At 43.2% G+C, this 12905-nt stretch overlaps 1 protein-coding gene across 3 annotated transcripts in view; it reads left to right on the top strand.

Moving 5' to 3' along the window:
- prmt7 (protein arginine methyltransferase 7) overlaps positions 1-12905 on the top strand; it is a 45853-nt gene that overhangs the window by 29215 nt on the left and 3733 nt on the right. For 2 of the 3 annotated variants that reach the window (XM_078544085.1, XM_078544084.1), the window contains 5 exons: positions 1393-1482; positions 5363-5524; positions 8225-8299; positions 9879-10039; positions 11003-11099. In XM_078544085.1, coding sequence (XP_078400211.1) covers positions 1393-1482; positions 5363-5524; positions 8225-8299; positions 9879-10039; positions 11003-11099 — 585 coding nt within the window. The remainder of the gene's footprint in view (positions 1-1392; positions 1483-5362; positions 5525-8224; positions 8300-9878; positions 10040-11002; positions 11100-12905) is intronic. The other variant, XM_078544086.1, reaches the window with a different exon arrangement.

Raw genomic sequence — 12905 nt, 5'->3', positions numbered from 1 at the left:
GTCTCTTGATATTCAATGGCGTTACCATTGCTGAATTTCCCCACTATCAACATCCTTGGGGTTACCATTGACCAGAAACTGAACTGGACTAGCCATATAAATACTGTGGCTACAAAAGCAGGTCAGAGACGAGGAAACCTGTGGCAAGCAACTCACCACCTGACTCCCCAAAGCCTGTCCACCATCTACAAGGCAGAAGTCAGGAATGTGATGGAATACTGCCCACTTACTTGGATGAGTGCAGTTCCCACAACACTCAAGAAGCTTGACACCTTGCAGGACAAAGCAGCCCACTTGATTGGCACCCCATCCACAAATGTTCACTCCCTCCACTACTGACGCACACTAGCAGCACTGTGTACCATCTACAAGATGCACTGCAGGAGCTCACCAAGGCCCTGTCAACAGCACCTTCCAAACCCATGACCATTACCATCTAGAAGGACAAGGGCAGCAGCCTCGTGGAAACGCCACACCTGGAAATTCCCCTCCAAGCCATTCACCATCCTGATGTGGAAATATATTGCCGTTCCTTCACTGTCGCTGGGTCAAAATACTGGAGCTCCCTCCCTAACAGCAACCTACACCACATGGACTGCAGAGATTCAAGGTGGCAGCTCACTGCCACCACCTCAAGGGTAATTAGGGATGAGCAATAAATGCTGGCCTAGCCCACATCCCATGAATGAATAAAAAAAAAACCCAGTGTATTCACAGGTGTGTTACAAAGCAACATTTGACCTGACCACATGAAACAATATTAAGGCACATATAGAAAAGCCTGGTCAAAGAGGTTAAATTTTAAGGAGCATCTTAAAGGGGGAAAGAGGAGTCAATTCCAGAAATTAGGGCCTCCACAACTGAAGGCACAGCCACTAATGATGGAGCATTTAAAATCGGGTTGCCGAAGTGGCTAGAATTAAATGAGTGTAGACATTTCAGAGGGTTGTAGGGCTGGAGAAGATTACAGAGATAGGGAGAGACGAGGCCATGGAGGGATCTAAAAACAAGGATGAGAATTTAAACTTGAGGTGTTGCTTAACCAGGTGTTAGTGAGGTTGCATTCAATGGCCGGTGTGGATGTAAATAGACCTATAATATTTTTTGATAAACAAGAAGTTCTCCAGTTGCCATGGAAAAGTATTCAATCTTCAACCAACTCCACAAAAAATGGATTCACTTGCTGTTCATTGCTTTGCTGTTTTTGGGAGCTTGCTATTTGCTAATTTGCCTACAAAACAATGGTGACAGCATTTCAAAAGTAATCCATCAGTGAAGTGTTTTGAGATGTTCTGAAGATGTTATATGTTGTTACATAAATGAAAGTTCTTTCTTGCTAGCAGTGATGTGACCAGGATCAGACCACTACATCTTTTAATCACACTTCTTCAGATTTTAGCAGCTAACAAACTGACTGGAAAGGTGATTGTTTCTGAGAAACGACCAGAGCAGTTAACACCTGTGGACCTGGACAACAAACAGGTGAGACTGTGCCTGCACGAGGAATGGGGTACAACATACAAACATAGGAATTAGGAGCAGCAGTAGGCCATTCAGCCCCTCGAGCCTGCTCTGCCATTCAATAAGATCATGGCTGATCTGAATGTAACCTCAATTCCACATTCCTGCCTACCCTCGATAACCATTCATCCCCTTGTTAATCAAGAGTCTATCTAATTCTGCCTTAAAAATATTCAAAGATTCTGCTTCCGCTGCCTTTTGATGATGAGCGTTCCAAAGACACTCAACTCTCTGAGAGAAAGAAAATCTCATTTCTGTCTTAAATGAGTGACCCCTTATCTTTAAACAGTGACCCCCCCCTAGTTATAGAATTTCCCACAATAGGAAACATCCTCTTCACATCCACCCTGTCGAGACCCCTCAGGACCTTAAAGGTTTCAATTAAGTCACCTCTTTCTCTTCTAAATTCTAGAGAATACAAGCCTAACCAGCCCAGCCTTTCCTCATAGGACAACCTGCCCATTCCTGGTATTTAGTCTAGTAAACCTTCTTCGAACTGCTTCTAATGCATTTACATCTTTCTTTTAATAAGTAATACAGTAATGTACACAATACTTCAGATGTGGTCTCACCAGTGCCCTGTACAACTGAAGCATAACCTCCCTACTTTTATAATCAACTCCCCTCATAATAAATGACAACATTCTATTAGTTTTCCTAATTACCTGCATACTAACCTTTTGTGATTCATGCATTAGGACACCCAGATCCCTCTGAATCTCAGAGCTCTGCAATCTCTCACCATTTAGATAATAAACTTCTTCCTGCCAAAATGAACAATTTCACATTTGCCCACATTATACTCCATTTGCCAGATCTTTTCCCAATCACTTAACCCATCTATTTCACTTTGTACCCTCCTTACGTCCTCTTCACAATCTACTTTCCTACCTATCTTTGTGTTGTCAGCAAATTTAGCAACCATTCCTTTGGTCCCTTCATCCAATTTATATAAATTCATTTATATATATGGTAAAAAGTTGAGGCCCCAGCACTGATCCGTGTGACACACCACTCGTCACATCCTACCAACCAGAAGAAGACCTATTTATGCCAACTCTCTACTTCCTGTTAGCTAGCCAATCTTCTATCCATGCCAATATGTTACCCCTTACACCATGAGCTTTTGTTTTCTGCAATAACCTTGATGTGGCACTTTATCAAATGTAGTTTGATTTTCCAGCAATTTTTGTTTTTGTTTCAGATTTCCAGCATCCGCAGTATTTTGCTTTTATCTTAGTAGTTTGTTTGCTAATGTGCATCATGTGGGTTGCACCACCTGTGTTCCTAGTTCATTCAATTCATATGCCTAGGCTCCAAAACCACACAATGTATTTGGAGCTCTGTCAGGGTGGGAGAAGTTTGGCTCTGTCAATCTGTTTGTGCTATCTTGGGGGTTTCTTGTGCAGAGGAAGTGTGCGCTTAATGTGCCCGACCCTTTCCAGGTGATGTTTTTAAAAAGAAACTGCAGATCCTAATACCTAATAGCAGCAGATGATTGGTTAATTCCCCTGTCAATAACACAGTGCTGTAAGTAACAGATTGCTTTTAAACACATAAGTGGAAAGTAAGCTAGAGGGGTAGAGAGATGCAGGGAGGGAGTTCCAGAATTTAGGGTCTAGGCAGCTGAAGGCATAGCCACCAATGATGGAGCGATTTAAAAACGGGGACACTTGAGGCCAAGATTAGGTAAGCACAGGTATCTCAGAGGGTTGTGGGGCTGGAGGACATTACAGAAACAGGGAGCTACGTGACCATGGAGGGATTTGAAAACAAGTATGAGAATTTAAAAATCAAGATGTTGCTTGACCAGGAGTCAGCGTAGGTCAGTGAGCACAAGGATGAGGGGTGAATAGGACTTGGTGTGAGTTAAGACATGGGCAGCAGAGTTTTGGATGGCCTCAAGTTTATGGAGGGTAGAATATGGGAGACGAGCCAGGAGTGCGTTGCAATAGTCAAGTCTAGAGGTGCCCAAGGCATGAATGAGGGTTTCAGCAGCAGATGAACTGAGGCAGGGTGGAGTTAGGCGACGTTAGGGAGAAATAGGTGGCTTAGTGATGGCACAAATAGGCGATCAGAAGCTCAACCCCAGTTGGGAACAGGCTGTCTTAATCTCAGACTGTTGCAGGGAGGGAGGATGGAGTCAATAGCTAGCGAACGGAGTTTAGCGAGGGAGCTGAAAACAATGCCTCCAGTCTTCTCAATATTTAACTCGAGGAATTTTTGGTTAATCCAGTACTGGATGTCAGATAAACAGTTTGATAATTTAATAACTGTGAAGGAATCAAGATAGAAGTGGCAGTGAGGTAAAATCGCACGTCGTCTACGTACCTTTGAAAAGTAGCTCTGTGCCTTCAGATAATGTCACTGAGGGGCAACATATAGATGGGAAATAGGTGGGGTCAAGGATAGGTCCTTGGAGGACACCTGAAGTAATGGTGTGGGAGTAGGGAAAAAAAAGCCTTTATAAGTATAGGTAGATAAGAATGGAACTTGATGAAAGCAGCTGGACAACCATGGAGAGGCTTTAGAGGAGGATGGTGTGGTTAACTGTGTCAAAGGCCGCAGACAGGTCAAGAAGATGAGAAAGGCAAGTTTACCTTTATTATAGCCACATACAATGTCATTAGTGACTGTGATGAGAGCTGTTTTGGTACGATGCCAGGAGTGGAAATGTGATAGGAGGGATACAGATATGTTGTTCCTTGAAAAGTGAGCGCAGATTTTTGAGGCGACAACACATTCAGGAACTTTGGGAAAGAAAGGGAGGTTGGAGATGGAGCAGTAGTTTGCAAGGACTGTGGGGTCAAGGTGTTTTTTTTGTGAAATGGGGTGATGATGACAGATTTACAGGAGAGAGAGAGAGATGACACCTGACGAAAGAGAACTGTTAACAATATCGGGGAACCAGGAGGGGAAGGTGAGTGGTTAGCAACTTAGTGGGAATAGCATCCAGGAAGCAAGTGATGAGCCTCGAGAACAAGAAGGGCTTAGAGAGGGCATAAGGGGAGATAGGAAACAAAAGAAATATATGAGTTCAGGGCAAGGGCTAGGGCAGGAGGAGCCTGACAGGAAGGAACCCTGGTTGTATAGTAGGAAGGAGTGACATGGCACAGAGGCAGCTGATTGGATGGTTTCAATCTTAGTGGAAAAAGAAGTCCATGAGCTCCTGGCACTTATTTTTGGTGATGAGGCTGAAGGGTAGAGGGGTTTAAGAAGATGGGTTACAGAAAAGAAGCTGGGGGTTATCTTTGCATTCTGGGGTGATCCTGGAATATGGAGCACTTGATCCCTTAAGTTGGAGAAATAATCCTGCTGTTTTTTGGGAGAATGCTGTCATTTAGCTCCTAAGCTTTGGAATTCCTTCCCTAAACTCCTCTCTTTGGACATGCTCCTTAAAACCCACCTCTCTGACCAAACCTTCGGTCAACAGTTTAGTATGTGGCTTGGTGTTACTTTGTTCCAGTAAAGTACCTTCAGGTGCTTTACCATATTAAAGGAGCTATTTATTTGCGAGTTGTCAGGTTCACTGGATAGTGGTTGGGACCTGGATCCCCAGCTGGATTTCTGTTTGAAGAAATGCTGAGTCCAGTTGTAGCACTGTAGTCATCACCGACTGGGAGTGTGGAGGGATACAGGTGAAGGAGCAAGGACTACCATTCAGTGTAGTGTGCAACTTGGCAGTAACTGCAAAACTTAAAAGTTCATTGTTTTTAATCTTAAGGTGAAGTAGGTGAACAAAGCTGTTGTTTTGATTCAGTAATTCCTTGAGTTACTCTTCCTTTTTGTGCCTCTCTCTGATTCTTCTTGATTACACCCTCTTTTTTTGATTATTTTGCAGGTGTCAGTACTGATTGGAGAGCCATTCTTCACCACCAGCCTCCTTCCCTGGCACAACCTTTACTTTTGGTATGCAAGGACCTATCTGGCCAAGCTCCTGAGAAACGAGTTCACTGTGCTGCCGCAGTCCGCCAAGCTCTTAGCGATGGCCGTGGAGTTTGAGGTATGTGGTGAATATTCAGCATTGTAGTGTGAAAGGTGTGGTCTGACACCGGAATTTGGAGAAACATAGGAACTGGAGTAGACCACTCAACCCGCTCTGTCATTCAGTTAGGTCATGGATTAACTCTATCGTAACTCCAGCGACCCACCTCGGCTCCTTATCCCTTCCCTAACAAAAATCTATCAATCTTTGTTTTGAAATTTTTATTTGACCCCGCCCTCTGCAACATTTTGGGGGAGAGAAGTCCAGATTTCCACAACTCTGAGTGAATAAGTACTTCCTGACCCTTGTATGGTCTAGCTTTAATTTTAAGGTTATGCTCTCTTGTTCTGGACTCTGTTGCCAGAGGAAATACTTCCTGCATTGATCTATCAAATTCTCTAATTGTTTTAAACATTTAAGTTAAATCGCCCCTTTAACTTATATATTCAAGGGAATAAAAGTCTAATCAATGGAACTTGTCCTCAATTTAACCCTTTTAGCCCCAGTATCATTCTGGTGGATTTGCACTGCACCCACTTGAATTTTAATGTAACCTTTCTGAGATGTGGTGCCCAGAACTTAACACAGTACTCCAGATTTGGTTGATTGAAGGCTCTATGCAAATACAATTTCCACCCCTCTGTATTCTAGTCATCTTGAGATACAAGGCCAACATTCAGTTAGTTGTTTGCATTTATCTTTTTGTGACTGGAGTTCCCTTGGCTCATGGTAGCAGGTGATTGCATTTGGGTTGTTACTCGATGCAGGGAATTTCAGAAACTAGAAGCGTGTGGGCTGTCTCGTGTGAGTTTTGCATCAGTTTCTGACCTTGAGTTGTGCTGTTTATACAGAACAGTCCACTGCCCTCACTCACTTCCCCCGCCCTTGTAACCACAGACTACGAATGGGTGCTCCCTGCATGTGATCTTGTAGTGGGGATCTATAAAAGGGGATGTAGCCAGGATTCAGAAGGTTGAGGGGAGTCAGTGGCGTAGTGGTATTGTCACTGGACTGGTATTCCAGAGACCCAGGGTAATGCTCTGGGGACTTGGGTTCAAATCTCACCACGGCAGATGGTGAAATTTGAATTCAGTAAAAATCTGGAATTTAAAAAAAGTTTAATGATGACCGTGAAACCATTGTCGATTCGTTGTAAAAACCCATATGGTTCACTAATGTCCTTTAGGGAAGGAAATCTGCCACCCTTACCTGATCTGGCTGGCCTACATGTGACTCCAGACCCACAACAATGTGGTTGACTCTTAAAAATACCCTCTGAATAAATTCTGGCCTAGCCAGCGATCCCCACATCCCATGAATGAATAAAAAAAAAAATCAGAGGTCTGTACACGCACAACATCTGTTCCTAGAGGGATCCAGACCCCAACAGTGGTTTTATTCTTCGTGTTTTTATTTTATATTAAAAATGCAGTGTATTGTAAGAACTAATAATTGTACTATTCTGAGAACAGATTCTTGGAGGTAGAGGAGGGCTGAAGGGAGAGCAGGGGAGATCCAGGACTGACCACTGGGAAAGCAGGGTCAGCTAGAGGGGGAAATTGGGTTCTACTGGTGAATTTCCTCAGGCCAGCTGGTGGGAAAATGAGGGGAGAGTTAGCTGAATACCCTCATTATATCCCCTGCAGAGTGAAACCATTCTATGGTTTCCTTCAGTCATGTATGTATAACCTGTGTCCAGGGATGGAACATTCTTATCCTCGTCCTTATTTTCATGCAAGGAGAGGACAGAATAGTCTATCAGTCTAGCAGAACTGCCAATTAACTGGAATTGACGATGCAACAAGAAGCAGCCTCAGTAGCCTCAAGGGGAGATGCATCATCTGGTACTGTATTGGTCTTTGCTGGATTTGCTGGTTTTAACTGGGACAGCAGTCAGTGTGATGCAACTGGCCTCTGAGTTCCTGGACTGGAGAAAGGAAAACAGGCAAGGCTCCCATTCCTGATCACCATCCTGCAATTGTGCATATGTGTCGATGTTAGTCAGGTACCAGATGGTCTCTGCTGTCCAGCACCACACGGGGTGAAGAGCCGGTGGATACTCATTATCTTAGCTGTTGGATGAGGTATTGGACAGCAACTGGGAACATCTCTGGAACAATGTTCCCTTAATTTATTTTGGATTGGATGGTTGTTTTGTTCAAGTGTATGATCCCTTTAAACTTTTTCACATGGTAACTGGTGGAACTGGTGCAGCCCTGCATCTTGGAGGGAACACTGCTTTGGAACTGCATCCCAGCATCATAGGAACACTAGACAATAAAAGAGCACAGTCCATTTTATTCCCCTTCTATCACCCTGGTTATCGCAAGATACAATGATGATGCAGTTGTTGACTAATCATAGCAATTAATCTCTTATCAGTTAATTTATAACAGACCTAGAGATAACACAGGGAAAACCCCACGGATGGGGACCTCTGGAATCTTAATTCCAAAGTAACCTGCTCATCCCAAGCATGTGACATGACCATATCATGTCTCAAATTACTCGTACTGTATCCCAAAATATTATTTTCTGAAAGAAGCCTACCTAATTTGCGTTTGAATGAAGCAGAGAAAATTCTGAAATCGGGCAGTGGGAAATGTGAATTATTTTATATTTACTTGCATTGTCTGCAAATGTCGATTCCTTGTTTTGGAGGAGCTGTTACCAGTCTGATCTATTTAAACTGGCTCCACTTACTGTCTATCTCTGCAGAACCTCTGGCGTATCCGTGCTCCCTGTGGGGTGTGTGAGGGCTTTAACGTCAGTCTCATGGATGAGATGATCCAGGTGAGAGCTGGGGATTATTCAAATGCATAGAGCTGTCCGTGTGCGCACTAGGTCGTGCCCATAACTTGCCACTGTTGCTTTCTCTGCGTAATTAGACCTTTCAGCTCTTGAGGATGGCAAAGTGAAATGCCACATTGACACTACAGTGCCCTGGGGATGGGAGATTCAGTACTTGGTGATCTTTCAATACTTGACTCCACATTAAATGGCAAAAGTGCAGAGGGAAAGCCAGTGCTTTGTTCTAGAAGTGATGCAGAATGAGTGGCACAGGTGGTTGCCCGGGAACACCTTGGGGAGATTGAGGAGAGAAAATGGAGACAACGATCCTTCGGTTCATTCTGAGATCATAATGGATGCTAAGTAATTGTAAGTCTTTCAAGATTTTCTTTAACATAACATTTCAAGATTTTCTTTAACATAACATAACATATGGAGACATAAAGTGAATTTGTAAAGTGTCAGGCACATACTGAACAAAAATACTGTCCAGATGAATGTGAAAGTTAGCTTGTAAGAAAGTTAGCAGCATAAAATGTTTGGCTGTCTGGGAAATAGTTGCTGGGCTCCAAAGTGTCAGAAGACCTGCCCTCATGAGGTCTTGAATGGCTTTTAGGTGAACATCTATCTTCTTGTGTAACTGTATACCTTTAGGATCTGCAGTTAACATTGCTGTTCCATTTGCCTTGGCACTGACTCTTTAATCAGAAAATTCTGAGCCCATCTCATCATAAAAGTGATAAACTCTTCAATCACTGAGATACTTGATTAAAAAGTACAAACTAACTTCTGCATTCTTCTGGACAGTATTTTTGTTGAGTACGTGCTTGAGTTCTGGAGTCGAGGTGGCGAGTAGTGAAAAAGTCTGAGAGCATTTAGCCTCACAAAGAAAGAGAGCTGTGTCTATTAGGAGAAATTTACTCCATTTTACAAGCTACTAAGGAATTCACTTCATGTCTCCATGTTAAAGAAAATCAGACTTGCAATTATATAGCATTCATTATGACCTCAGAATGTCCCCAAGTGCTTTACAGCCAATTGAGTACTGGTGACCATAAAGCATGGAGTTGTTGTAATGTAGGAAACACCACAGCTATTCTGTGTACAGCAAAGTTGCACAAATAGCAACGTGATAATGACCAGATAATCTGTTTTAGTGATGATGGTTAAGGGATTAATATTGGGAGGACACCGGGGAGAACTCCTGCTCTTCTTCAAATAGCACCATGGGATCTCTCATGTCCACTTGAGGGGGTAGACAGGACCCGAGTTTAATGTGCAGCATTCCCTCAGTGAACTGCATTGAAGTGTCAGCTGAGATTTTGTCCTCAAGCCTTTGGAGTGGGACTTGAACCTTCTGACTTGGGCATCTGTGCCATGACTGAATCACGGCCGAGTCATATCAACAGTGTGTGTATTTGACTGCATAGGTGTTGCGGGGGTGGTGGGATTTCAGGCACAACTTTATCTCTGTTTTTGAATGTTGTAACATTGCTAGCTGTTTATAATTCATTCATGTCCCCCTACCTCCCACTCTATATCTCCATATTCCTCTAATTTCTGTTGTGCCATCTTTTTCCAGAATTCTTTGAATTTCCGGGAGTGTCAGGAGGCTGAACCCCATCCACTTTGGGAGTACCCCTGTAGGGCGCTCAGTGACCCTTGCCAGATTCTCAGTTTTGATTTTCGCCAGGAGGTACCAGAGCAGCCAGTTTACTGCACAGGATCAATGAAGCTGTTGAGGTATGGAGAAGGACAAGTAGCTCCCTGCAGCTAATGTTAAACAGGAAAGAGTTAAATTGATAAAAGCAAAATACTGCGGATGCTGGAAATCTAGAAAACTGGATTGAATTAAATTGAACTTTGGCAGGGAAATGCTTGTGGGATATGAGAGACAGGCGCATATTGAAACCCCACTGCGGTCTAAATTAATAATCCATTCACTAATGAACCCTATGTTATTTTATCAGGCCAAGTGTGTTATGAATAAACTCTGTTTACATGAATTGTACTTAAATTGAAGTCTCAGTTCTAACCCCTGAAGCTGCTGATGAATTCAGGAAAGAAAGTCACAAATCATTATTTAAAGTATGGTTTATGGTGACTTTTTTCTTGTCCTGGCTTAGTTACTGTGTTGTTGGCTTTGGATGATTTGTTTTACTGGTTGCTGAGGTAATTGGTTGCTTTTGAACACCGAGCCATAACATGCTGGACAGAACATTGAGGTACATCTAGCTGCTCTCAAAGTTCAACCAATCCAATATAGTGCTCCCAATTGGAGGGTGGGCAATCACTTTTTTCTTTGTCCTAGCTCTCTACCCATCTATCTTATCTTTCAGTTATCTATCAGTCGCAGGTTGTGCCTCTTGGTCTCGCAGACTCTGTCTATCTACATCATACAGTACTGCATCATACCTGTCAGCAGGTTCTCCGCCTAGCATCCATTCAGTCACATCTTGAATTTGTTGAGCATGTTTCTCTCTATTGTTCACCAGTCAGTTTGCTTTGTACAATCATCGCTATCGGTGAAATAGTTCATCTTCCCATTGGTGCCCTGCAGTCCACCATCCTCTGTTCTTCTGTGGTTTGTGATATATTATTAAGGTTCTATTCTAGAATACTCTTTAAATTCCCTTAATAACATTTTCAGTGTTAAGTATTGAATGTTTACTTAGCTTAAAATTTAAAAAATTGTTAATTTTCTAGATCTGGCACTTGCCATGGAGTAGTGCTTTGGATGGACTATTGCCTAACCAATGACATCAGCATCAGCACGGGGTTGACCAGGCCCTACTCTAACATGGTAATACTTTATTCAATTTCATGGTAAAATGAAGCATAGAGAGCCCTGGACATTGGGCTATTTGGCAAGGAAATAAATCTCTGCTGTGGTACATTGGTAACAGCAAGGGAATGGAGTAGGAAAGGGGTATTGATAATATTGAGGAACCAGCAGTGGCATATTGATAATGGTATCGCAAATGGAATATTTATCTGCAGAAGTCTTGATGGATAATTTAGTGTTTTAAATCTCCAGTTGAATGACATCCATACTGGGGAACAGTTTCCACTTTTGATATGCAGTGTCCAAGTACTCCTAGGTTAGGTATAGCAGAGTTAAAGCTCATGCTGCACTTGTAAGTAAAGCACACTTAGATTTCCAACTTCCATCAGATTTCAAGCACACATGCAGCACTTCTCTCCCCTCCTTCATTTTAACAGTAGTCACAACTTCAGAGATTCCGCAAATGCCAACACCTGCGATTCCCCAGCCTCCCAGTTAATGACTCCCCAGACCTCTACTCACTACTATCCATGTGGTTGCAGCTTTCTGCACCTGTGGTCGAGTGATGCCACCAAACTTGAGTCTTTTAGCAGCAATAGCCGGTGACATTACACAGCAGTGTTGGTGGGGGGTACAGGAGCGCAACAGGAAATTAAAAAATTGCTGATGTCCTGTGCTGCTGGAGGCAAAGTTTGGGCGAGGTACCTCCTGATTGCAGGAAATACCCAGTCATTCTGGGAGGATTGGGAACCTATTTGTTTTCTATGCAACAGGGTTCCGAGTTGTGACAGGTGCTGACTCATTGTCCCTGAGTTAGAGCTGCTGTTCCTGTGTTTATTGGTGACCTTGTGGGTGTGGCTGTCTGGGATAACTGGCATCTGCCTTGTCCTGTCTATTCTTCAAAAAAAAAAACAAGCCTTGATCAATGTTCCCTCTAAGCTGTGGGCATGCAAAGCTGCCCAGCAATCCGGAGCATACTAGCAGGGAATAAACAGAGCTCTAGCAACTAACATTCCCTTTAAGATGCAGGGCCATGCAGCATTCTTAAAGGAACTGTGCAGTGCATCAGACCTGGAGGAGAAATTAGAGTAAACATTGCCGTTGATCTCTCTGTCCTTGCAAACTAATTCTCCATCTTGTACCTCCCATTCCTGTCCAAAATCCTTGTGTTGCCATCTGTCAAATTTATGCCCATCTTCCCAGAACTCTGAAACCCTTTAGTCAGGTGTCTGCCTCTACCACAGAATCGAAACAGCTCTTTACAAAGTTATAAATTACATCCTTTATGACTGTGACCATGGTGTCCACACCATCCTCCTCCAATGCCTTTACACCATTGTCCTGCTGGGCGGCACTGCATTCACCTGGTTCCATTCTTCTGCCCGGTCATTTTTTTCTTCCCGTATCTGCACCATTACCTCTGGTATTCTGCAAGGATTTAGCCTTAGTCCCCTTCTATTGCTCATTTTTCCCAAAATTCCATGTTTTAACCCTTGTCACAGCAGTGAAGCATCTCTTGTCAAAGCCACAAATGACATCCAATGTGATTGTGAAAAAGGTAAACTTCCCCTCCTTGTCCTTTTTGACCTGTCTGCAGACTTTGACACAGTTGACCACATCATCCTCCTTCAACTTCTCTCCACTATCGTACAGCTGTTTGGGACTGTTTGCACCTGGTTTCTTTTTTATCTCCTCTAATCGTAGCCAGACTACCGCTTGCAATGGCTTCTCTTCTTGCCCCCACACCGTTACTCTTGATGTCCCTCAAGAATCAAATCCTTGGCCCCTCCTATTTCTCATCAATATGCTGGCTCTCCTGGACAT

This window comes from Cetorhinus maximus, chromosome 6 (genome assembly GCF_964194155.1).
Source record: "Cetorhinus maximus chromosome 6, sCetMax3.hap1.1, whole genome shotgun sequence".
NCBI classification, from domain to species: domain Eukaryota; kingdom Metazoa; phylum Chordata; class Chondrichthyes; order Lamniformes; family Cetorhinidae; genus Cetorhinus; species Cetorhinus maximus.
The sequence above is the reverse complement of the archived record's forward strand: the minus strand, read 5'-3'. Positions and strand labels throughout refer to the sequence as shown.